At 52.4% G+C, this 23649-nt stretch overlaps 3 protein-coding genes across 14 annotated transcripts; all 3 read left to right on the forward strand.

Annotated features, from left to right (window-relative positions):
* The first annotated feature begins 8301 nt into the window (after positions 1–8301).
* UFC1 (ubiquitin-fold modifier conjugating enzyme 1) lies at positions 8302–12450 on the forward strand. Its single transcript, XM_045455277.1, has 6 exons — positions 8302–8961; positions 10748–10815; positions 11056–11119; positions 11415–11491; positions 11717–11807; positions 12011–12450. Exons 1-6 carry the CDS (start codon positions 8839–8841, stop codon positions 12089–12091), a joined length of 504 nt encoding a protein of 167 aa, XP_045311233.1. The 5' UTR covers positions 8302–8838; the 3' UTR covers positions 12092–12450.
* A 609-nt stretch (positions 12451–13059) lies between these two features.
* USP21 (ubiquitin specific peptidase 21) lies at positions 13060–19182 on the forward strand. 5 transcript variants are annotated; one of them, XM_045455274.1, is made up of 13 exons: positions 13060–13275; positions 14092–14715; positions 15536–15595; positions 15765–15885; positions 16084–16195; positions 16370–16525; positions 17036–17100; positions 17339–17442; positions 17632–17718; positions 17999–18077; positions 18305–18412; positions 18520–18634; positions 18809–19182. In XM_045455274.1, the coding sequence occupies exons 2-13, from the start codon at positions 14113–14115 to the stop codon at positions 18897–18899; spliced, it is 1701 nt and encodes a 566-aa protein (XP_045311230.1). In that variant the 5' UTR covers positions 13060–13275; positions 14092–14112; the 3' UTR covers positions 18900–19182. The 5 variants fall into 5 exon arrangements, with proteins under 5 accessions (XP_045311230.1, XP_045311232.1, XP_045311228.1 ...); XM_045455273.1 differs by having other exon boundaries at positions 13068–13275; positions 14092–14787; XM_045455275.1 differs by having other exon boundaries at positions 13070–13275; positions 14092–14454.
* Positions 19183–19915: 733 nt separating this feature from the next.
* Positions 19916–23623, forward strand: PPOX (protoporphyrinogen oxidase). 8 transcript variants are annotated; one of them, XM_045455279.1, is made up of 13 exons: positions 19983–20099; positions 20281–20386; positions 20525–20659; positions 20757–20905; positions 21027–21159; positions 21463–21607; positions 21715–21905; positions 22356–22416; positions 22599–22717; positions 22798–22908; positions 23008–23157; positions 23279–23321; positions 23405–23623. In XM_045455279.1, the coding sequence occupies exons 2-13, from the start codon at positions 20300–20302 to the stop codon at positions 23545–23547; spliced, it is 1467 nt and encodes a 488-aa protein (XP_045311235.1). In that variant the 5' UTR covers positions 19983–20099; positions 20281–20299; the 3' UTR covers positions 23548–23623. The 8 variants fall into 8 exon arrangements, with proteins under 8 accessions (XP_045311239.1, XP_045311240.1, XP_045311235.1 ...); XM_045455286.1 differs by having other exon boundaries at positions 20024–20099; positions 20790–20905; XM_045455283.1 differs by lacking the exon at positions 20281–20386 and having other exon boundaries at positions 19916–20099.
* The last annotated feature ends 26 nt before the right edge of the window (positions 23624–23649 follow it).

A 23649-nucleotide genomic window follows, 5' to 3' on the forward strand; every position in this document is an offset into this window, starting at 1 on the left:
TCTGCCCCTCCCCTGTTCATACTCTGTCTCTCTCTGTCTCAAAAATAAATAAACGTTAAAAAAAATTAAAAAAAAAAAAGAACGGAAAAAGGCATACCACGCAAACATAAACCGAAAAGAAAATTATGTGAAGTAGATATAGTAGACTTCAAGGCAAAAAGCATTACTAGAAATAAAGAAGGGCATTCATATCAATAACTCCAACTTACCAGGAAGCTGTAAATTTGTATATATTTAATAACAGTCTCAAATTACGTACAGCAACAGAGCTATAAGGAAAAAATAGACGAATTTATAGTCATAAGAGGAGACTGAACTCACCTCACTGTAAACAGCAAAGCTAAACTGATAGAGAGTATCTCTTTCAGAATCAGTAGACCCCCCCCCGCCAAAAAAAATCAGTAAAGGCAGAAAAAAACTTAAATAATATGAGGATCAAATGGAATTCAGCAAGCACGTATAGTCCACTATACCTAACGACTGCAAATTACAAATTATTTTGAAGCACACTTGGGACATTTTATTACTATTATTTTTAATGTCTATTTGGGAGAGAGAGAGAGAGAGAGAGAGAGAGCATAAGCAGGGGAGGGGCAGAGAGAGAACGGGGGACAGAGGAGCAGAAGCAGGCTCCATGCTGACAGCGGTGAGCCCGATGCCGGGCTTGAACTCACCAGCTGTGAGATCATGACCTGAGCCGAAGTCACACATGAGATCGTGATGTGAGCTGAAGTCAGACGCTCAACCGACTGAGCCACCCAGGTGCCCTGCAGTTGGAACATTTAAAAAAACGACGGTATTGGGCTGTAGAACAAATTTCAATGGATTGAACGTATACACAGCATGTTTCTTGCTGTCATTGCAGGTAAGCTAGAAATCAGTAACAAGGTAACTATAAATTCTGTTTTACAAATTAGGAAATAGCTTCGGTTAAGCATCCGACTTCTCATCTCAGCTCAGGTGTTGATCTCGCGGTTCTTGGCATTGAGCTCCATCGGGCTCTTCACTGACGGCGCGGAGCCTGCTTGGGATTCTCTCTCCTTCTCTCTCTGCCCCTCCCCTGCACTCTCTGTCTGTCTCTGTCTCAAAATAAATAAATGAACAAAAATGAAATCTTGGAAAAAAACACCCAATTATAATTGGAGTTAGAGGATAATTTGAACTGAATGATAATAAAAATAGTACATGCCAAAATTTACAGGATGGGGCTGAAGCTATGCTTTACCAAGGAAATGTATACTAAATGCATATATTAGGAAAAAAGAAAAGCTGACGATGGGTGAGCCTCGTGTTATCTCAAAAACCTAGAAGTAAATTAAACCCAAAGAAAGTAGAAGAAAGAAAGTGTGCGTGCAGAATGTCGGGAAGGACATATACTCAAAATAATAAAAGTTTTTAATCTCCTGGGGTAGGATTTTGAATTAATTTCACTTTTCTGTATTGTTTAAATAAGCTACAACGAACAAAGCCATTTTCACGTTAGGAAAGAAAGTAGTAGAGGAAAACACAGGATAATCTTTTTGTTGTTGTTTTTTAAGTAAGCTCTACACCCAGCGTGGGGCTTGAACTCATGACCCTGAGATCAAGACTTGCGCGCTCTGTAGACTGAGCCAGCTGGGTGCCCTGGCTTTTTGTTTTTTGTGGGTTTTTTTGCATACATATATTTTTTTTATTTAATTTTTTATTTTTTTAAATTTACATCCAAATCAGTTAGCGTCTAGTGCAACAATGATTTCAGGAGTAGATTCCTTAGTGCCCCTTCCCCATTTAGCCCATCCCCCCTCCCACCACCCCTCCCGTAACCCTCAGGTTGTTCTCCATATTTATGAGTCTCTTCTGTTTTGTCCCCCTCCCTGTTTTTATATTCTTTTTGTTTCCCTTCCCTTATGTTCGTCTGTTGTGTCTCTTAAAGTCCTCCTATGAGTGAAGTCATAGGATATTTGTCTTTCTCTGACTAATTTCGCTTAGCATAATACCCTCTAGTTCCATCCACATAGTTCCAAATGGCAAGATTTTGTTCTTTTTGACTGCCAAGTAATACTCCATTGTATAGATATACCACATCTCCTTTATCCATTCATCCATCGATGGGCATTTGGGCTCTTTCCATACTTTGGCTATTGTCGATAGTGCTGCTATAAACATGGGGGTGCATGTGTCCCTTTGAAACAGCACACCTGTATCCCTTGGATAAATACCTAGTAATGCAATGGCTGGGTCATAGGGTAGTTCTATTTGGTTTTTTGAGGAACCTCCATACTGTTTTCCAGAGTGATGCACCAGCTTGCATTCCCACCCTGGGTGTTGTTTTTATAAAATAATCTAGACTCTTGTAGCGACAGACCAGAAGCCATATAAGCAAAAAGACTGGTACACTCCACCTCATGCATGAACATTTTCTAAATGGTTAAAAATGCTGTTAAGAACAGCAAAGAGGGGCGCCTGGGTGGCGCAGTCGGTTAAGCGTCTGACTTCAGCCAGGTCACGATCTCGCGGTCCGTGAGTTCGAGCCCCGCGTCGGGCTCTGGGCTGATGGCTCAGAGCCTGGAGCCTGTTTCCGATTCTGTGTCTCCCTCTCTCTCTGTCCCTCCCCCGTTCATGCTCTGTCTCTCTCTGTCCCAAAAATAAATAAACGTTGAAAAAAAAAATTAAAAAAAAAAAAAAAAGAACAGCAAAGACTGACAGTAAACTGGGAAAATTATTTATAACTCATCACAAATGTCTAATTGCTTTCATATGAAAAAGGAAAGAAAGAAAACAATAAGCCTTCACATAAATCACTACGAAAAAAAATGAATGGTAATTTAAAAGAGGCAAAGGCTATAAGGATTCACAGAAGACGAAAAAGGAAATACAAATGAACGCTAAGCATATCAGAAGACATTTAGCTAACGGCGCCTGGCTGGCTCAGTTGACAGAGCATGTGACCCTTGATCTCAAGATCCTGAGTTCAAGCCCCACATTGGACACAGAGCTTCCTTTAAAAAAAGAAAAAAAAATCAGCCTTACGCTTCATAAAAGAGGTAGATGGACATTAAAATTGTTCTGAGATTCCATTTCAATCACGGAATTAGCAAAAACAGCTCTTTTGTTAACCATGACCTGTTTGGGGGTGGGGGGCGGGGGAGACCTTGTTGTTTCATTTATTGCTAACGGTACTACAAATTGCTTTAATCTTTCTGGACGGTAATTTGGCAATATTCAGCAAAACTTAAAATGCACACATCTTTGGAGGCAGCAGTTCCATATATGAGTATTTATTGCACATGTACAAAATGGTGGATAGACCAGGCTATTAATTGCAGCACTGTTTGCAACAGCAAAAAACTGAACACAATCTAAATATCTCTCCATGAGGGTCTGGTTGGAGAAGTTATGGCGAATTCCTACCATGGGGGGTATTTCCTAAAAAGGAAGAGGGGGAGAGAGAAGGAAAAGAAAAATGAGATAGTTGTATATGCATTCTATTAATTATTGTATATTATATTATTATATTATATATTATTATAATATATAATATAATAATATATATAACTAGCTGGAGGAGAGGGCCCCTAGAGAAGGGAACTAAGCTGCCAAGGAATGAGGTTAAGAGGGAGACTTAACGTTTGACTCTACATCCTTTTGTACCTTTTGAATTCTGAGCAGGTGCATGGATTAGCTATTCAAAAGCAAATATTTTTGAACTCCAGGTATATAAAATTTTGTGCTCTGATGTTTGTCTCATAACTATTTTCATATAGCATATCGCATAGAATTAATATAACATTAATGGTTCCTACGAGCATTCTCCCCCTTCCATGATAAATAATGATCTTTCCTCGTGGCTTCCTGCCTCACTTGTGCTCTCGGTCTGCCTAGAACGCCATACCTCCCCTGCTCTCTCCTCGCCTGCACATCCAGGGGATTCATCCTAAGAGTTGGGGTTCAAAGGCCATCAGCCTTACCCTGTTCTCTCAGGCATTGGCGCTTAGACAGTACTTTGTCCACCTGGGGAACAGAGACTTTTTTTGATGGTAATTGTCTGCATGTTAGTTTCTCCTCCCCAATGAAAAGAGGTCTTTTCATCTCTGTTAACCAGATCCTCTGGCGCCCCCAGATCTTCCGGAGAGAGAGAACTCCAAGCAGGCTCTGCACTGTCAGCACAAAGCCTAACTCGGGGCTCGATTTTACAAACCGTGAGATCATGACCTGAGCTGAAATTAAGAGTAGGACTGACTGAGCCACCCAGGCGCCCCAGGGCTTTCTTTCCTGGAGCCTGACTGTGCCTCACTTTCTTCCGATGTAAATGAGGACAACGAGAGTACCTGCCTTGAGGTTGTGGCCAGATGTAAGGGAGTTGATTTTGCAAAATGCTTAGGACAGTGCCTAGCACATAGTAAGCACTATATAAACGTTAGTTGTTGTGGTTCTCTTTACCAAGTGCTTCTAAGTGTGGACCTGATTTTTCCCACGGCATAACGGAGACAATGTTATAATTTATGATAATTCTTTGCTAGGCAATAACAGAAAAATTTCCAAAATTGGCTGCCCATCTGCACGTATCCTCTTTAGGGTGGCTCCCTCCCTCTAATAGAGCCAGCATTCCCTTCACCATTTTGAGGTGTCTTCCAGCATATTGGAGTCTGGACCAACCCCATAAAGACCAGAGCAGGGAAAACTTTCAATTTCTTCTCTAATCCGTGGTCTATTTCTCCTTCTGTCCAGGAGCTACCTTTTCCTATGATGGCGGACAATGGGACTTTCAACTACTTTCGGGGCCTCCCCTATATACCCAACTGTACTATCCCATCAAAATAAAGGTCTCACATCAGTGAATTTTCTAGACTTGAATTATCCAATCAATCCTGATCAATTCTTTTTTATAGCTGTTTTAGGGTCATTTCCATGAGGACAAGGACTCTGCCTGCCTTGTACATGACTGCATTTCCAGTGCCTGGAGGTAATAGGGACTCCATAAACATTTGCTCATGAATGAGTTCTTCCTTTGAAAAAAAGAAGTTCAGGCCTACATAGTCTTCTCTCAGTTTTCTAGGTCCTAGCTTTTCATCACTTATCAGAATTACACAAAGCAAGAATGAGCTTAAGTCCATAATTTAAAAATAAATATTTCACAAAAGTAAATATACCCTACAGAGTTGCAACTATGCCTACAATAGGGATGGCTCTTTGTACTTTCATACACATTATGAACTCTGCTTTTTACTAAATGGTCTAATAAGGTAATTCTCCAACACAATTAAACAAAAATAAGATTCAGATTTTATTTATTTATTTATTTATTTTTCAACGTTTATTTATTTTTGGGGGGACAGAGAGAGACAGAGCATGAACGGGGGAGGGGCAGAGAGAGAGGGAGACACAGAATCGGAAACAGGCTCCAGGCTCTGAGCCATCAGCCCAGAGCCTGACGCGGGGCTCGAACTCCCAGACCGCGAGATCGTGACCTGGCTGAAGTCGGACGCTTAACCGACTGCGCCCCCCAGGCGCCCCAAGATTCAGATTTTAAAAGACAGCTTTTTTAGTGCTTACCTTACCCACTAAGATTTTCATTCATTTTATTTATTTTTTAAATATTTATTTATTAAGAAATCTCTACACCCAACATGGGACTCAAACTTATAACCCCAAGATCAAGAGTCACGTGCTCTTCTGACTTAGCCAGCCAGATGTCCCAGATTTTCATTTATTTTTAAAAATACTGATTGAGCACCTACTTTGTGACAGGCACTGCGGTACATTATTACATTTTAGAAATACAGCAACGAACCAGATAGACACACAGTCCCTACCTTGAACTTCCAGTCTTTTAAGACAATTAAACAATTAACAAAGTGTGATGAGTCCTTAACATAGGGGAAGTATTCTAAGGACTAGAGGTCTGGCTGCAGTTGAGAGAGGGCAGGTCTGCATTGATCGTTTTTGTATTTTGAGATTCCAACTCAAGATTTTGTTCGTAAATTTGGCTCTGCTACTACAGAAGGTTTGAAAATTACTGCTATATATTTAATCTGAATTTCATCCTGAAAGCCTATTATGTGAATGAATGAATGAATGAATGAACAAAGAGACATTGCATTTATAGTTACAACCCTATAAGCATTACTATCCTCCTTTTAAAACATTTTTTCTTCAGGGGCACCTGGATGGCTCAGTTGGTTAAGCATCTGACTGTGGCTCAAGTCATGATCTCACAGTTCATGAGTTTGAGCCCCTTGTCGGGCTCTGCTTCAAATTCTGTGTCTCTCTCTCTGCCCCTCCCCTGCTTGTGTGTGTGTGTTTTCTCTCTCTCTCTCTCTCTCTCTCTCTCTCTCAAAAATAAATAAATAAATACTTAATAAAACATAGCAACAGAGCTGTAAAAACAACAACAACAACCAATAAAACTTTTTTTTTTTTCAGTTTATTTGTTTGAGAGACTGAGAATGGGGCAGAGAGAGGAAAGAGAGAATCCCAAGCAGGCTCCTCTCAGCAGGAGCTGGGATGCAGGGCTCAATCTCACAAACTGCAAGGTTGTGACCTGAGCTGAAATCAAGAGTTGCGGGCTTAACTGAGCCACCCAGGCACCCTACCATCCTCCTTTTGCACGTGAGAAAATACTGTTTGCACAATTACTCTCCAAAATCTTTTCCCCCCGACTGTATTGAGGAGTAACTAACAAATATTTTTGTATATATTTAAAGTGCTGATTTGATATACATGCATGTATATCTATCATAAACATATACACATGATGATTATAAATACATATACAGGGGCGCCTGGGTGGCGCAGTCGGTTAAGCGTCCGACTTCAGCCAGGTCACGATCTCGCGGTCCGGGAGTTCGAGCCCCGCGTCGGGCTCTGGGCTGATGGCTCGGAGCCTGGAGCCTGTTTCCGATTCTGTGTCTCCCTCTCTCTCTGCCCCTCCCCCGTTCATGCTCTGTCTCTCTCTGTCCCAAAAATAAATAAACGTTGAAAAAAAAATTTAAATACATATACATTGTGGAATGATTACCAAGATCAAGATAATGAACACATGCTTCACATAGTTGACTCACATAGTTAATTCTTTGTGTGTGTGCGTGTGTGTATGTGTATGTGTGTGTAGTGGGAATGCTTAAGATCTACTCTCAACAACTTTCAAATAAATATACGATACCATATCATCAACTATAGTTATCATGCTGTACATTAGATCCTTGGAATTTATTCTTTTTATTAGAAAGTTTTCACCGTTTAACCTACATTTCCCCATCGTCCCCTCACCCCATCACCAAAGTCATATGACAATTAAATTGCAAAGCCTCATTCCTAATCTCTGTAATCTGTACCACTCCACAGTGCCTACACCCAAAAGGGAATAAATCTTTACTTCCCAGAGAAGAGAGGCTGCTAGTAAAGTATTGCAAGGCTTTGCCTTAGCTTTATCCAATATGTAATGTTTTTTTTTTTAAAGAAAGAAATATATGGCATGCTAATAAAAGACAAAAACCACATTATTATCCTAATGAACACATACAAAAAAAAAGCATTTAGAAAAAACCCAACATCCATTCATGATAAAAAACCCTCAACACCACAATAGAAGGGAACTTTCTTAACCTCATAAAGGGCCATCTATGAAGAGCTTACAGCTAACATCATAATGAAAAAAGCCAACGCTTTTCCTCCTAAAATCACAACAAGACAGGGATGTATGCCCTCAAAACTTTTATTCAACATTGTACTGGAAGTTACAGCCATTAGAAATGAAGATATAGCATGCTGATAATTAAGATATAACTTTGTAAATGGACGATAGAATTTGACGAATCTGATTCAAAATTACTGCCACAGGCTGATTAAGGGAGTAAACACGATATATAAATTAAAGCCAAAATTGTGTTTGGGTTGAAAAACCAACAGGAAGATACAAAATTCTGCAAAAGTATGACCAGATACCTACCGTGTGCCATGCACCAGAATCCTTCCTGGGTGATTTAAATCCAGATCGAAAAATGTCTAGGCTAGACTAAGGCAAGTTTTCCTGCGATCTTTAAATTTTTTTTTTCAACGTTTATTTATTTTTGGGACAGAGAGAGAGAGAGCATGAACGGGGGAGGGGCAGAGAGAGAGGGAGACACAGAATCGGAAACAGGCTCCAGGCTCTGAGCCATCAGCCCAGAGCCTGACGCGGGGCTCGAACACCCAGACCGCGAGATCGTGACCTGGCTGAAGTCGGACGCTTAACCGACTGCGCCACCCAGGCGCCCCTCCTGCGATCTTTAAACTGCTTGGGCACTTATTAAGAATTCTCTAATTCGATTGTGTTAATTCTTCAGGAATTAATTCTTCAGGGTGTGTACACTTTGATTCCCCATGGTTTCCAATCATTATCACGAGTTCAATATCCTTCTGTTGGATGACTGCTTTGCTCCTGCTACCTGAACCGAACTACATGGAAGCTAAGGAAGCTTATCCAAACACGTGAACAGCGCGTTTCAGGAAGACAGTGCCCCGCACAGTGCCTACACCAGCCTGAAATTCTAACAACTCTCCCAAGTTTGGGAAGGCGGCCGAGTTTTCTGAAACTCCTTCTCTGAGCATGAGCGGAAGTCACCCTTTGAGCAATCTGCGGGTTTTTTAAATAATAGGTACCATATTAAGAAGCAATCCGTTACGTTCTCTTTTTTCCGTTGCACCCACAAGCAAGTGACCAGGTGACAAATTTGTCTTCGTTACAAGAAAATAAAGACCGCACTCAAAGAAGTCCGAAGGCAGCCCAACAGCCCATCTTCCCACAGTAAAGATGGCGGCCCCCTAAGTGTAAACTGCAGGCAGTACCACTTCCGCGTTTCTCTGGCGCCCTCGTCCAAGATGGCGGACGAGGCTACCCGGCGTGTGGTGTCTGAGATCCCGGTGCTGAAGACGAACGCCGGACCTCGAGATCGTGAGTTGTGGGTGCAGCGACTCAAAGAGGAATATCAGTCTCTTATCCGGGTTAGTTGTGCTTCTGCGGCCGACCGCGTCGCCGAAGGGTTGCGGGTAATCGGGTGTCCTTGAGAATACGCTCCGTGTGGAAGCCGCTTCCGGTTATAAAGTTTAAGTCCCAAATTCAGAGAAACTGGACGATTGTGGGGCTGGGGGGGCTTAGGAAGGTATGGTGGGGAGGGGGCAAAGGAAACTCATTTTGGGAGCCCAGGCGGGGCCAAAGCAGCAGTTGTCTTAGGGATACGCCTCCCCGGAAGGTGACGTGTCCCTCCTGGATGGAGGGGAGGCAGTCAAAAGGTGTCCCCCTCCTGGATGGAGGGGAGGCAGTCAAAAGGGATTCCTGGGGCTCCAAGTCCCTGGCTCATCGCTCTGCTCCTTCCTTCACTCTTCCTGAGGGAGGCACAGGCTAAGGCTGAAAATTCAGGCGTTAGTTGCCAAGAGTTGAGGAGTGAAGCTCACAGTCAGGAATGAGCTATCTTCCCGGCTCATCTCTCTTCTGTGGAAAAGGAAGAAAGTTTGTCTTCCTTGCCGTGGCCTCTGTTTCAAAGGGCAGCAGCACGTTATTCGCTTAAAAAAAAAAAAAAAAAAAACCACCACATTTATTGTACACCTAGCACCTAGGAACGGGATCCAAAGCCGAATAAGCTGGAGCCTGCTGAGATGGATAGAAACAAATCATTACAATTCGTTAAGGGGCGGCAGAGGGGGAGGGAAAGATTGCTGGGATGTTTTGAGAGCAGAAGGTGAGATACCTAATCCAGCTTGGGTCTTGTCCGGGAGGGCTTCCTTGAAGAGGCAGTGCTTGAGCTGAGCCTGAAAGGGTAAACATAAGTTAATCTGATCAACATGAGGATAAGAGAAAGATGTTGACGGGAAAAGAAACAGCACGAGCAAAAGCATAGAAGCTAGAAAGGGCACGATGCCTATGAAGAAACATAGAAATGGAAGCAGTTCAGAGTTGCTGAAGCATCAAGTGGATGGCGGGGAATGGTAGACAAGGCTTGAGGGATCGGCTTGAGCTCTTGAAATTTCTGTTGTAGGCACTGCGATACCTTTACAGTATTTTAAGCTGAGGGATAGCATGGTCAGATTGGGGTTAGGTCAATCACAATGGCAGTGGAGAGGAAAATGGAATTGAAAGAGAGGAGATTGAAGGGAGGAAGCAAATTTAGGAGGCTGTCATTAATCCAGGCGAAAGAAAGGTGATGATCTAAACTGGATAGGTATAGTTAGGATAGAGAGAAGAGATAGATTTGAAGAACCTTCAAAGGGTAAAATCAGCAGGACATCGTGAAGGTCTGGGGAGAGGAGAGGAGAGGGAAGGTCAAGGATGATTCCCAGGGTTTGGTTTGCATGACTGAGTGAATGCGGTCATCGAAATTGGTGCAGTGAAGAAATGGTCTGAAGGACCAGGGGGAAATGCTGAGTTTGAGGTGCCTGTGAAGGGAAAGTAAAAATTTCAACTTACAGGGGCACCTGGGTGGTTCAGTTGGTTAAGCTTCTGACTCAGGTCACGATCTCACGATTCATGGGATGCAGTCCGAGTCAGGCTCTGCGCTGTTGGCGAGGAGCCTGCTTGGGATTCTCTCTCTCTCTCTCTCTCTCTCTCTCTCTCTCTCTGCCTTTATCTCTCCTCCTCCCCCACTTGTGTGCGTGCTCTCTCAAAATAAACGAGCTTTAAAAAAAAAAAAAGTTGGGTACACACTAAGAAAGTAACCACACACTTTTCTGTTGAGGGAAGAGGACTGCCCTTGGCCTCAACTCCCTCCTCAAAGACCTCATTCTCTGCTTTTAGTACGTGGAGAACAACAAGAATGCCGACAATGATTGGTTCCGACTGGAGTCCAACAAGGAAGGGACTCGGTAGGCAGACCCTCTTGGTCGTTTGGGGGGGTGGGAATCTTACGTGGCTTGAGCACTTTAATGTCCCAAAGCCCACTGCCAGGCCTTCCCTGCCTCCTGTTAGCTGTCTCCCGCCCACAGTTCCAGAGTGCCCCGGTTCCCATCCCATGAGTCTCCCAGGCTGATCACCTAAGCCAAGAAGATGTTATTTGAGCATGAGAAGAATGGGCAGATTGGACTGAGGCTTGGTCTTTGTTACAGGTGGTTTGGAAAATGCTGGTACATCCATGACCTGCTCAAATATGAGTTTGACATTGAGTTTGACGTAAGTCTGATGGAATGGGAACTATGGAAGTTAGTGGAAGGGGAGGGATTAGGTGGCTGTTAACAAGCTACCCTTTCTTGGAGGAACCAGAGAAAACTTTCAAAATGGGAGGGAAACGCTAAGGATTGGAGCAAGCATAGAGGACAGCTACTCCTCTCCATGTCCAGCATCCCTGCGTCGGCATGCTGCTTGGGGGGTTTGTCGCACATTTCAGTTCAACCAAGAGATACGTGTGATTAGATTAGTTCCTTTCTATCCCGAAGCTTGTGTCATTAAGGCCTTATATTTCCTCCAGATTCCTATCACATACCCCACTACTGCTCCAGAAATTGCAGTCCCTGAACTGGATGGAAAAACAGCAAAGATGTACAGGTAGGACTCCAAAGGAGATGGGAAAAGGTCTAAGAGGCCTTAGGGAAGACCTCTGGGAGACAACAATTGTCCTCCAGGCTCCCCTCTACCGCACCTGGGCAAAGTACTCAGCTAACCTTGGGCCTAATTCTGATCACTGGCTATCATCTTGTGCTTCCAAGAGGCTGCTATGCTTTATGGTAAACCTTGCATGTCAACACCTTCTTCCTCCTGTCCCTCTCATAGGGGTGGCAAAATATGCCTGACTGATCACTTTAAGCCTTTGTGGGCCAGGAACGTGCCCAAGTTTGGACTAGCTCATCTCATGGCTCTGGGGGTAAGTTTGGGATATTTGGCATATTAGGGGAGGGAGAGGAATTAGGCACTGAGCAATGTAAGAAAAGTAACTGAGAGTAAACAGGGAATAACAGTGTTTTCCGTGGGCACGCTCATAAAAATCTGTCTAGGAAGGAGCTTCTGATGGGACAAGAGGCACTGACTCGGTGGTAGTAATCTCACAGGGTCTCCCTTGTGTTGCAGCTGGGTCCATGGCTGGCAGTGGAAATCCCCGATCTGATTCAGAAGGGCGTGATTCAGCATAAAGAGAAAGGCAACCAATGAAGGATCAAGCCACTGAGGCAGGACAGAGGGACCTTTGACGGGCTATGTTCTGTTCCTGTTTCTGTGCCTCACTCCTACTCATCCACCTGCTTCCCCCCCCCCCCCAAGCCCCTCCACCCATAATTGTTACTAAGTAGCCGCATCAGGCATTGCTGAAAAAAATAACACAATCGCCACTGAATTTCTAAGGCTACACAGGGAGGGGAAAGACGGGGGCTTTGGAAAACCAAGGCAATTCATATCCCTTCCCCAGGTGGAACAATGTGAGATCCAGGAAGGATGGGAAGCAGGCTGGAAAGTGGGTGCATAGTCTTTTTGGTCTCTGGAGATAACTCCTCAATAAAAGCTGCTTCCTCTGATGACCCGTGGTTCTCTTTGGTGACTGTGAAGAGACGGTGAGCCGGCTGAGACCCAAGGCACATGTACAACGACCTTAGTGTGGAGGGAGGGGAAGATGGGGGGTGCTGTGGTGAGGAGCTGGGAAATGAAAGGAAATCTTGACTGCTCTCCCTCCTGCTGAGATCTGCTTGCAGAGATCTGCTGGTGTCCTTTAGCGGGGTGCCTACTGCTTTGGTCTGCAAGATGCTTGAGGAATGGTTTTGCAGGACCAGCGTTCCCCGCCCTCCAGGGATCTTCCCATCCCTGTGTGGAGTGCTGGATGCTTCTCCACCGGTCTGCGGGCCGGACCCAAGCATCGCAGCTTCCCACACTGGCACCCGGGCTCCCCGGCAAGGATCTGTCTGCAAGCCTGGGGGCCATACTACGACCCTCGGATCTTCATCCCTATGGTCACAGGACCCTATGGCTGCAGGGACTTGCTTTGGAGAGACGGTTTAAAAACCATTCAAAGCAGATCTGGGAACCGGCGGTCCTAAAGTTGGCGGCGTTTCCATGGTGTCGGCGGCAGAGCCAAGGGGGCGGGTTCACGCAAGCGCCGAGGAAGGAGGTGGGTGGATTCCGAGTGTGGGTGCGCAGGCGCCGTGAGAGGCGGTGAAGCCGGTGGCCGGTGGCCGGGCGGGACCAACAAAGATGGCGGCGGCCCCTGCGGCGGGAGAGATCTGGGCAACAGCTGCAGCTAAAGCTGCAGCCCGGCCCTCGGGGGGGCTGCACGGGGGTAGTAGGGGGTGGCCCTGAGCTGGGGCTTGGCCCCGGCTGGCCTCCCCCGTCGCCTCACCGGGGGACAGGTACGGGCCGGGGCGCTATGGCGTGGGGGGGAGGGCCGCGGGAAGACCGCTCCAGACCCGAAAGGACGCCCTCCACAAAGGCAGGGCGCGGGGGGCCCAGCAGGCCTGGGGGATCCGGGCTGGAGGGACAGCATCCGTGGACCGCAGGGACTACGCCGCCGGACCCCGTAGCCAATCAGCGGCCTCGGCCTTTCTGCCCTCGAGGGGGGCGGACCCGGCTGAAGCCCTGCCGTGGTGGGAGAGGTGCGGAGATGAGGGTCTTGTTCGACCTCCCTCCCCGCCACTGCCCCCGAGCCCCAACACCTCGTTGCAGCTCCGAGGTGGGGGAGGGAGTGATTCGCAAGGCACCCGTTTAGTCCGCTTCAGTGCAGCCCGGAGGGCAGGCAGGGGTTTGAGGGTGGGACGCTGTCTTTGGGGCTGTTTTCCTTACATCCACACCCTCGTTTGTCCAGAGGTTCTAAGTGACCCAGGGCACCTCCCGTTGACTAGCCGGGTATGGGGGCCCTCGTCATGAGCGTTTAGATCATAAAGACCGCCGAGATCGAGACTACCCTTGGCTTTTCAGTCAAGCTGTGTTCTGCAGGAAGGGGACGAGGAATACAGAAAGAGCCAACGCGGGGGGCTGCTGTCATTCATTCACTTACTCGACGGATACTGAGTATTTACTTTGTGCCCAATGCGATGCGAGGTGCTGGGGATACAGTGACTGACATGGCAGACGGGGTTCCTGCCTGTGGAGTATGTAGAAGCTAGTGTGGTAACCTAGGTTCCCACCTCCCTCCACATGCAAAGACTGACCCTCTCTTCTCCTCCCAGGTCCAGCCTGTGGTGTCCACAATGCCCCAGGCCTCTGAGCACCGCCTGGGCCGGACCCGAGAGCCACCTGTTAATGTCCAGCCCCGAGTGGGATCCAAGCTACCATTTGCCCCACGGGCCCGAAGCAAGGAGCGCCGAAACCCAGCCCCTGGGCCGAACCCCATGTTAAGACCTCTGCCTCCCCGGCCGGGGCCCCCTGAGGAACGGCTCAAGAAACTGGAGCTGGGACGGGGTCGGACCTCAGGCCCTCGTCCCAGAGGACCCCTTCGGGCAGATCATGGAGTTCCCCTGCCTGGCTCACCACCCCCGACCACCGTGGCTCTGCCTCTCCCTTCCAGGACCAACCTAGCCCGTTCCAAGTCTGTGAGCAGTGGGGACTTGCGGCCTATGGGGATTGCCCTGGGAGGGCACCGTGGCGCTGGGGAGCTCGGGGCTGCGCTGAGCCGCCTGGCGCTCCGGCCTGAGCCACCGGCTTTGAGACGCAGCGCTTCTCTCCGCCGCCTCGGGGGCTTTCCCGGTCCCCCAACCTTGCTCAGTATACGGACGGAGCCCCCTACTTCCCATGGCTCCTTTAACGTCATATCGGCCCGGCCCTCTGAGTCTTTCTACTCCGATGACAAAATGGTGAGGACTTGTCCGGCACCCGTGGCCTTCTGTGCCCGTGCTCCTCTGTGCCTCCAGCTTTCTTGCCATCAGGTGGCTTTCCTTTCCCTCTTTTCCCCGAGTTCCTTTCCCAGTCCCTCATTGCAGCAGCTGGGACTCTCCTCTCCCTTACTTGAGTACCCTCGAGCCTCGCAGACCTTTTTTGCGGGGTTGTCTGTGAGTCCCCAGCACGGTGTGCCATTTCAGTCCCCAGAGAATTAACCCAACCATTTGGAATTCTTCTCCGCATCCCCGGTCCCCGGGCCCTTACTCTCCCTTGCTTCCCCTTCTCTCCTAGGATGCTGCCTGGGCCTAATTAATCTCTGGAGCTGAAGAGAGGCGGGCTCAGAGCATCTGAGTTAGGGTGGTTGTCCATTTCCCAAGCTAAGTGAGCTAGGTTGACTGCAGTTGTATCCATCAGGAGAGGGCTCAGGAAGGGGCCCTGGGGGGGCGGGAGTGGGGGAAGCCTTGGGGGAAGCAAGGTGGGCATGGGGAGCGGCTGGGCAGCCATGCCCGTGCTTGGGGAGCTGCCCCAGGAGCTGCAGCGCCGGCCAGCTGGGCAGGCGAGTAAGTGGGGAGCAGGTGGGACGGCCCTGGCCGAGTCCATGCTGCGCTCAGCTGTGATGGGCTTACATGCTCATGGCCAGTGAGGTAGGGGAGCCCCCAGTACCCGGTGGGGGAAAGAGGGTGGAGCTTGGGGGTGCAGTGCAGGGGTGGGGAAGCGGTGGGCGGCATGCTGTTGAAAGGTCGGAGTGCTGGGCGGGAGAGATGGGAAACCGCTGACTCCACTCTGACCTTCCAGGCTCATCACACACTGCTCCTGGGCTCTGGTCACGTTGGCCTGCGAAACCTGGGGAACACGGTGAGAGCCAGCCTCCTGTCCTTCCTCCCTAACGGGAATGAGAAATGGTGCGGGGTGGGGCTGGCGGGGGGCCGACCTGGGGGCGGTGGGGAAGGAGCGCACTGAAGCCCTTCTAGGCGTCAGGTCAGTGGTCTGCAGCAATGATGGCCGTGTCTCTCGCGCCTCCCAGTGCTTCCTGAATGCAGTGCTACAGTGTTTGAGCAGCACTCGGCCTCTTCGGGACTTCTGTCTGCGGAGGGACTTCCGGCAAGAGGTGCCTGGAGGGGGTCGAGCGCAAGAGCTCACTGAAGGTAGGGCAACACCTCTTGCTTCCCCCTTTCCGGGTCCTCTCCCCGACCTCTGGGTCCGCCTGCCAGTCGTGGCGTTGCATCTGGCCATCTGTTTTTCCCGCTGCCTGCTTCCCTAGAGGTGGTTCTCCGCCCTCTGAGCCGCCCCTGGCCCGCCTCTTCTAGTCGCTAACCTTGGTCTCCCCACGCCTGCCCCGACAGCCTTTGCGGATGTGATCGGTGCCCTGTGGCATCCTGACTCCTGTGAAGCTGTGAATCCCACCCGATTCCGAGCTGTCTTCCAGAAATACGTTCCCTCCTTCTCTGGATACAGGTGGGAGAGCCGGAGGGGAGGAGGCTCCTCTCTGGGCCGAGCAGGGACCCTGGCAGCGTTGTTCGGGGCCCTCGGATGTCCTTCATCCGAGAAGTGGGGAGCGACGCGCGGGCGGGGGGTCGTGTCTGGGGACCAGGTGGGGGTCGGTGGCCCACACCCTGTTTCTGGCCGCAGCCAGCAGGATGCCCAAGAGTTCCTGAAGCTCCTCATGGAGCGGCTGCACCTCGAAATCAACCGACGCGGCCGCCGGGCTGCACCGATCTTGGCCAGTGGTGCAGCTGCCTCTCAGCCCCGCCGCGGGGGGGCTCTGCTAGAAGAACCAGAGCTGAGGTGAGGTCCCTCTCCCTCCTTCACCTTCCCGTACACGCTTGGCAGCCTTCACCCCACACAGAACTGGGCTAGTCCGGATGGAGGATGTAGGGTCCAGGGAACCGCTTAGCCCCGAAGCTGTTGGAGAGGCAGCGAAGAGGTCGGAGGAGGGAGGGAGGCCAAGGGTACGGCTGGAGGCAGAGGGCAGTGCTGGGATGGCCCTGGGTTGAGGCAGAGGGGATAATTTACAACGAGGGACCTAAAGAGTTTCAAGCCAGGTGAAGACAGCTGCTCTTTCCCTGTCCTTCCTTATTCCCTTCTTTTCCCTCACCTTGGATTTCCCCGGAAAGCCGGCTGAGCCTTCTGAAGCGTTACTCCCTTGACCTACTCCTTTGACGCTTCTTTGAAATGCAGAGAAGGAGCTGGGGGTGGGTGGGGTGCAGGGCTGCGTGAGTCGTTTCCGTGGTGTTGGGGGGCCCCGGCGTCCCCGCCGTCTCATGGGTGCTCCTCGCTTCCCTTGACCTGTGGTAGTGATGATGACCGAGCCAACCTAATGTGGAAGCGGTACCTGGAGCGAGAAGACAGCAAGATTGTGGGTACGGAACCGGGCAAAGCCACGCGGGCAAATCAGCGTGGGGGCGGGGTGCAGGCTTGGGAGAAAGACTGATACCATGAAGGGGTGTGGGAGCGAGACTAGAGGGTGAAAATGCGGAGAACGAGGGGCGAGGGGGTTAGGAAAAGAAGGGTCAGGAAGAGGGGTGGGAAGAGAGGAGGGGCCAAGGGAGCACCTCTGGCATCCCAGAATGACTGTCCCGCCTCTTCGCTTCTGTCTAGACCTGTTTGTGGGCCAGTTGAAAAGTTGTCTCAAGTGCCAGGCCTGTGGGTATCGCTCCACGACCTTCGAGGTTTTTTGTGACCTGTCCCTGCCCATCCCCAAGGTGGGAGTCTGGAGGATTCCAGGGTTGGATGGGACATGGGTTCTGCGACCCGTCCCTGCCCACCCCCAGAGCGTGGGAGGGAACCCTGTGGGTGTCTGGAGAAGCACTGAAGCCTGGATTGATGGAGACGAGTTGGAGAAGCAAATCCAGAACCTGCTGACCTTTCATTCCTGTTTCCCCCCCCCCCAGAAAGGATTTGCCGGGGGCAAGGTATCTCTGCGGGATTGTTTCAACCTTTTCACCAAGGAAGAAGAGCTGGAGTCAGAGAATGCTCCAGTATGTGGGGTGCCACAAGGGATACAGTAAGGGTGGGAGGCCTGTGGAGGGGGCCCATCTGAGTAAAAGGGGTCGCACGATGCTTTGATACGGGCATGATATCTGTATGTCTGGGTTTGTGTTGGGCTCTCAGATACGGCCTAGGAATCCTAGGGCACAGGGGAGTGGCCCCGAGGAGAAGGGAGTAATGGGAAGCGTGGTAAATTTGTGAGTTAAGGTGTCAGAAAAGCCGGCTGAGGGGCGGAGCACGTTAACACGACGTTATTTGACATTCATGCAGGTGTGTGATCGATGTCGGCAGAAAACACGAAGCACCAAAAAGTTGACAGTACAGAGATTCCCCCGAATCCTCGTGCTCCGTATCCTAATCTTCGAATTCTTATTTGTCCCATCCGGTTGGCCCCCCTCATTTTCCATGTCTGCCGAGGCTGGCCGTTTGGCAATTGAGTTTTCCTTAGGAAAAGCCTGCCACTCCGCCTTTTCCTGCCCTGCTCCCGGAGGGGAGTGGACAGCATTCAGTCCCCTTCAAATGCCCTCTGCCACCCCACCCCACCCCCGATGCACATGCTCCTTAACCAGGGCTTAGATCTTAATCGATTCTCTGCCTCCCGAGGCTCCATCAAGAAAAGTTCAGTAGGTGTAGACTTCCCGCTGCAGCGACTGAGCCTAGGGGACTTTGCCAGTGACAAAGCCGGTAAGTCCGGAAGGGAAGGTCCTGAAGAGCTCCTCTGAAGGGGAGGGAGAGCGGGCGGGAGTGGGCCCAGCTCTGGCCCTGGAATGTGGTCGACTCTCACCCTACAGGAAGCCCCATCTATCAGCTGTATGCCCTTTGCAACCATTCGGGCAGCGTCCACTACGGCCACTACACGGCCCTGTGCCGGTGCCAGACTGGCTGGCACGTCTACAATGATTCTCGGTGAGACCCGCCCCCCCCCCCATTCCTGCCCCATCCCCAGCGCCGCTCCCCTGTCCCCCATGTGAAGCCCCAGAAGGGCAGGGTGCTCTTCCTAGATGCCCCAGGTTGATCTTGCGGGGAGGAGGGAAGACCCAGGAGCGGTCACAAGCCCCGTCCCCTCTCCCCTCCTCCCAGTGTCTCCCCTGTCAGTGAAAACCAGGTGGCGTCCAGTGAGGGCTACGTGCTGTTCTACCAACTGATGCAGGAGCCACCCCGGTGCCTGTGACACCCCCTTTACGCCCTGGCACCTGTGACGCCCTTTCAACACCCTTAAGCCCCAGGCTCCCCATTTACCTCAGAGACGTCTATTTTTGTGTCTTTTTAATCGGGGAGGGGGGAGGCGGTGGTTGTAGCTCCCGTTATTTTTTTTATTAAGAAGTACCCTTCCACCTGGAGGCTCCCTCGTCTCCCAGCCCCATGTACAGAGCTGCCCAGGTCCCTGCCCGTGTACAGCCCCCAGACCCTCTACAACCTCACTTTTTGTGAATAAATTTACTAAGAAAAAGTGATGTCCTTCTCTGTATTTGTGCTTAGGGGGCAGATAAGAGAACCGGCGGAACGGGAGTCCCCCTGGGACCCAGTTCCTTCTCTGGACAGACGGGGGCGCTCTCGGGCGGAGGTGGGGGTGCCCGACCCGGACACGCGGGTGCCAATGTGGGGGCAAAGAGGGAAGGCACACCTGCGACTCGTGAAGCTACGGGGAAGCCAGTGCAAGCTCAGGGCGCCGTCTTCTGCCCGGAACGGGGCTGCCCCTCGAGGGCGAGGCACCCGAGGACCCCTGTTGACAAACACGGGGCGCGTTGCCGGGCGGCCCCGGCTCCCGTAGGCCCGGGCTGTTGCTAACATCAAGGAGCTGTTTACGGAGCCGCCTCCCCACGGAGCGGCCCGTGTCCCTGTCCGCTCTCCCTGCACCCAACGCTCGCCTCTCTCCCATCCCCCCCGCCTCTGGGCTGTCACCGTCGCCGGGCCTGGGAAGCCTGAGCCGGGGCCCGCTGACCGGGCTCCAGCCCTCGCCGCCGCAGCCCCGGGGGAGGGCAGGGCCCGGCCGGCCGCCCTCTCCAACTGGCACCTAAGCAGTTAACCGCCGCCCGGCGCCGCAGCCTCACGCAGGGCCGGCCTCCGCGGGGCGGGGCACGGGCGGGGGGGGGGGGGAGCCACCTCCGGCTCTGTGCTCTCATTGGTGGGCGTGATCCGGGGCCTCCCAGGGCCCGCCAATCCGGACGCGGGAGGGCGTGGACGCGGAGTCGGAGGGCCGGAAGGGGGTGGCCGGGGCGGTGGCGCCCGAGCCGCGGGCCTGGGGCCCCTCACGGCGCCACGAACCCTGCGCGGGCAGATAGCGCGGGCGGGGTCCTTATCCGCCTCCACGCCGGGCGCCGGCCGGGGAACCCGGAGACCTCTCCCTCCAGCTCCCTCGGCCCTCTCGCGGGTGGGTCCTGGGCCCTGGGCGGGGACCTCACCGGCCCCACCCCGTCCGCGGGCTCTGCGGGTTTCCCCTGGAGCAGTGGCCCGGACCCGGGGTGGAACGTGGAACCTGGGGGGCTTCCGCACAGCAGGTGCAGCCCCGTCAGCCTGTCCGATCCCCCTCCCCCACCGCGCCCCCTACCCAGGCTACGCCCAGGCTTCCTAATGGGCCGGACCGTGGTCGTGCTGGGAGGAGGCATCAGCGGCTTGGCCGCCAGTTACCACCTGAGCCGGGCCCCCTGTCCCCCCAAGGTGAGTGCCCCGTCGTGCCAGAGGGAGGCTGCTTTAATACCCTCCTCCCGTTTCCAGCAAAAGGGAGTGCGCTGCCCTCTTCCCCTGCAGACCATTTACCCCGAGGCTATGTAGGCCGTGCCGCCCTCTTGTCCCCAGGTGGTCCTGGTGGAGGCCAGCGAGCGTCTGGGAGGCTGGATCCGCTCAGTCCGAGGGCCAGGTGGTGCTATCTTTGAACTTGGACCTCGAGGAATTCGGCCGGCGGGAGCCCTGGGGGCCCGGACCCTGCTCCTGGTGAGAAGGCTATGGAATCCCTAGGAGGGCTTGCGGAGGGCCCTTCACTAGAGGACAGGCTTGGGAGGGAGCATTGGTGGGCCAGTCCTTTCCTTAGTTTCTCCTCTTCCTGAGGATGTGTGGAGAGCAGGTTTCTGAGCTTGGCTTGGACTCAGAAGTGTTGCCTGTCCGGGGAGACCACCCAGCTGCCAAGAACAGGTTCCTGTACGTAGGTGGCGCCCTGCATGCGCTGCCCTCCGGCCTCAGGTAACGCCGTCACCTCCGTACTGCACCCCTGCCCGCCTGGCTCTCACCCCTTCCACGACTGTCAGCACTCCTGGCAAGAGGAGCCAGATGAATGGAAATGACTATGCCTTCCTCAGTGCAGGGGGCTCTTCCGCCCTTCACCGCCCTTCTCCAAACCTCTGTTTTGGGCTGGGCTGAGGGAGTTGACCGCGCCCAGGGGCAAAGACCCTGATGAGACTGTGCACAGTTTTGCCCAGCGCCGCCTTGGACCCGAGGTAACGTGGCCCCAGAGGCCCCGAAACCCCTCCCCTCCTAACCAGCTGCAGCGCCCTCCACTCATACCTGCCACCTAGGGGGGCTCTTCTGTAGGGCTTAGGGACGCCCCCTTCTCTTCACATCCAGTAGTCCTCAGAACAGTCGGGAGTGGATGCCCTCCGTTGCTTCCCATTGTTTTGCTATAGCGGGACTGCTCCCCAACCGAAACCCTACCCCACCCCTGTTCCCTACCTAGCAGGGCCAGCGGGAAGTAGGCTGTGCGGCTTCTTCCTTGGCCTCTCAATCCTGGTCTCACCCTTAAGGTGGCGTCCCTAGCCATGGACAGCCTCTGCCGAGGAGTGTTTGCAGGCAACAGCCGAGAGCTCAGCGTTAGGTCCTGCTTTCCCAGTCTCTTCCAAGCCGAGCAAACCCATCGTTCCGTTTTACTGGGGCTGCTGCTGGGAGCAGGTGAGTGGGGATTGGTTCAAGGGGTGAAGATATTAAGGACCGCCAGAGTAAGGGACTGGAAGCCAGGGTGCTGTTTTAATGATTCTTCCCTGCCTCCTCCTGTGCAGGGCAGAGCCCGCAGCCAGACTCCGCACTCATTAGCCAGGCCCGAGCCGAGCGCTGGAGCCAGTGGTCCCTCCGAGGAGGGCTGGAAACGTTGCCCCAAGCCCTTAACACCCACCTGACTAGTAGAGGAGTCCGTATTCTCAGAGGCCAGCCCGTCTGTGGGCTCAGCCTCCAGGCAGACAGGCGCTGGAAGGTAGGAGAGGCCCCTGGTGTGGAATGTGTGTCTAATTAGAGTTTCCATCTTTGCCTCTATGTTTTAACCAGGCCAGGGTGGGCCAGACTAGTTATTCGTGGTTTTCCTAGATGCTGTTTAAGTACGGGCCACCCCAGGGTCTTAGACTTTATTTGTAGAGCTTCCTCCGAGATCTGCTTGATCCAACTCTAGACAGAAGTAGTGCTTGTAAGTGGCTTAGATAGGGGAAGGGCCAGCCCAGCTCCATTACACATCCCAGAGAGGCCACACTGGCTTGTCTGGTCTGCTTCCTGGAGTAACGGGGTGGGGGGGGGGGGGCGGGGGTTCTGTGCTGATCGCACAGTCTCTTCATCCTGGGTCAGCACTCAGTCTCTCCTGCCCGTTTGGTGCCTGGGAAAGTGGGGCAACATTCCCATTCTCTCAGTCCCTCAAATGTTTTCATCCCGTCAGGTGTCTCTAGGGGACAGCAGTCTGGATGCTGACCACGTTATTAGTGCTGTTCCAGCTTCAGGTAACGAGGTCGCCACCGTCCCCTTCCCCGGCGGGAGTGAGGCAAAGTTTAGCTTCCGGGACCCACGGGACCATCCTGTGCCCCCCGAACTGGTCATCCCTGTGGGGGTCTAACCCCGGGGAGGGTGGGCGAGACTGGTGGGAAGGCCTCCTGACGCGGGCCTCCGCCTGCTCTCCCCCCAGTGCTCGGCAAGCTGCTCCCTGCGGAGGCCGCGCCTCTGGCCCGGGCCCTGAGCGCCATCACTGCGGTGTCTGTGGCTGTGGTGAACCTGCAGTACCGAGGAGCCCATCTGCCCGTGCAGGTAGCTGTGACACAGCGGAACGAGAGGCACGGGCTCAACCGGAACCTCTCCTTCCTGACCCGGTCTCCTCCTCGCCCCAGGGATTCGGACATTTGGTGCCATCCTCAGAAGACCCGGGCGTCCTGGGAATTGTGTATGACTCGGTTGCTTTCCCTGAGCAGGATGGAAGCCCCCCCGGCCTCCGAGTGACTGTGAGAAGCGACAGCTTTGCTTAGCGGGGGTTTCCAGAGGGCTCCTCCGTGCCCAGCGCAGGCCAGGCCAGGCTGCTCAGTGCCATATCCTCTCCCTAGGTGATGCTGGGAGGGTCCTGGTTACAGACGCTGGAAGCCAGGGGCGCCGTCTTATCTCCGGAGCTGCTCCAACAACAGGCCCAGGAAGCAGCTGCCACCCAGTTAGGACTGAAAGAGCCACCCAGCCACTGCTTGGTCCATCTACACAAGGTGAGTGGAGCAAACGCTCCTCGACTCCCACCGAAGGCAGGAAGCGGTGGATTTGTCACCGTCTACCTGGGCTTGGACATCAGCAGCAAAAATTTCCCCGTATCCCCTCTTCTCTCCCCAGAACTGCATCCCCCAGTACACACTAGGCCACTGGCAGAAACTGGGTGAGTTGGGAGAGCGAGTGTGCTGAGGAGGGCAAGGAGACCAGACCCCCAGCTGTAACCGTCCTTTCATCTTTTCTTTCCAGAGGCAGCTACGCAATTCTTGGCTTCTCAGAGGCTGCCCTTGACTCTGGCCGGAGCCTCCTATGAGGGGGTTGCCGTCAACGACTGTATAGAGAGCGGACGCCAGGCAGCAGCCCGGGTCCTGGGCTCGGAACCGGACAGCTGATCCCCCAACTCCCACCTCCTCCCGGCCCCGCTGGTGGCAGTTCTTGACCCACGAGAATAAAAGTTGCTGGAGCTTGGCTGGATCTGGTTGTTCTGTCACCTA

The sequence above is a fragment of the Leopardus geoffroyi genome, chromosome C3 (genome assembly GCF_018350155.1).
Source record: "Leopardus geoffroyi isolate Oge1 chromosome C3, O.geoffroyi_Oge1_pat1.0, whole genome shotgun sequence".
Classification (NCBI taxonomy): Eukaryota; Metazoa; Chordata; class Mammalia; order Carnivora; family Felidae; genus Leopardus; species Leopardus geoffroyi.

What these genes read in the sequence shown, in the direction of transcription:
- USP21 (XM_045455272.1), top strand. Translation starts at nt 14,113, where the DNA reads ATGCCCCAGGCCTCTGAGCACCGCCTGGGCCGGACCCGAGAGCCACCT. An exon ending in TGTCCCTGCCCATCCCCAAG is followed by an intron (nt 17,443 to 17,631) that starts GTGGGAGTCTGG and finishes CCCCCCCCCCAG; the next exon opens with AAAGGATTTGCCGGGGGCAA. An exon ending in CACGTCTACAATGATTCTCG is followed by an intron (nt 18,635 to 18,808) that starts GTGAGACCCGCC and finishes CCCTCCTCCCAG; the next exon opens with TGTCTCCCCTGTCAGTGAAA.
- PPOX (XM_045455279.1), top strand. Translation starts at nt 20,300, where the DNA reads ATGGGCCGGACCGTGGTCGTGCTGGGAGGAGGCATCAGCGGCTTGGCC. An exon ending in AGCGCCGCCTTGGACCCGAG is followed by an intron (nt 21,160 to 21,462) that starts GTAACGTGGCCC and finishes CTCACCCTTAAG; the next exon opens with GTGGCGTCCCTAGCCATGGA. An exon ending in AGGCAGACAGGCGCTGGAAG is followed by an intron (nt 21,906 to 22,355) that starts GTAGGAGAGGCC and finishes TCATCCCGTCAG; the next exon opens with GTGTCTCTAGGGGACAGCAG.
- UFC1 (XM_045455277.1), top strand. Translation starts at nt 8,839, where the DNA reads ATGGCGGACGAGGCTACCCGGCGTGTGGTGTCTGAGATCCCGGTGCTG. An exon ending in AAAACAGCAAAGATGTACAG is followed by an intron (nt 11,492 to 11,716) that starts GTAGGACTCCAA and finishes TCCCTCTCATAG; the next exon opens with GGGTGGCAAAATATGCCTGA. An exon ending in CTCATCTCATGGCTCTGGGG is followed by an intron (nt 11,808 to 12,010) that starts GTAAGTTTGGGA and finishes CTTGTGTTGCAG; the next exon opens with CTGGGTCCATGGCTGGCAGT.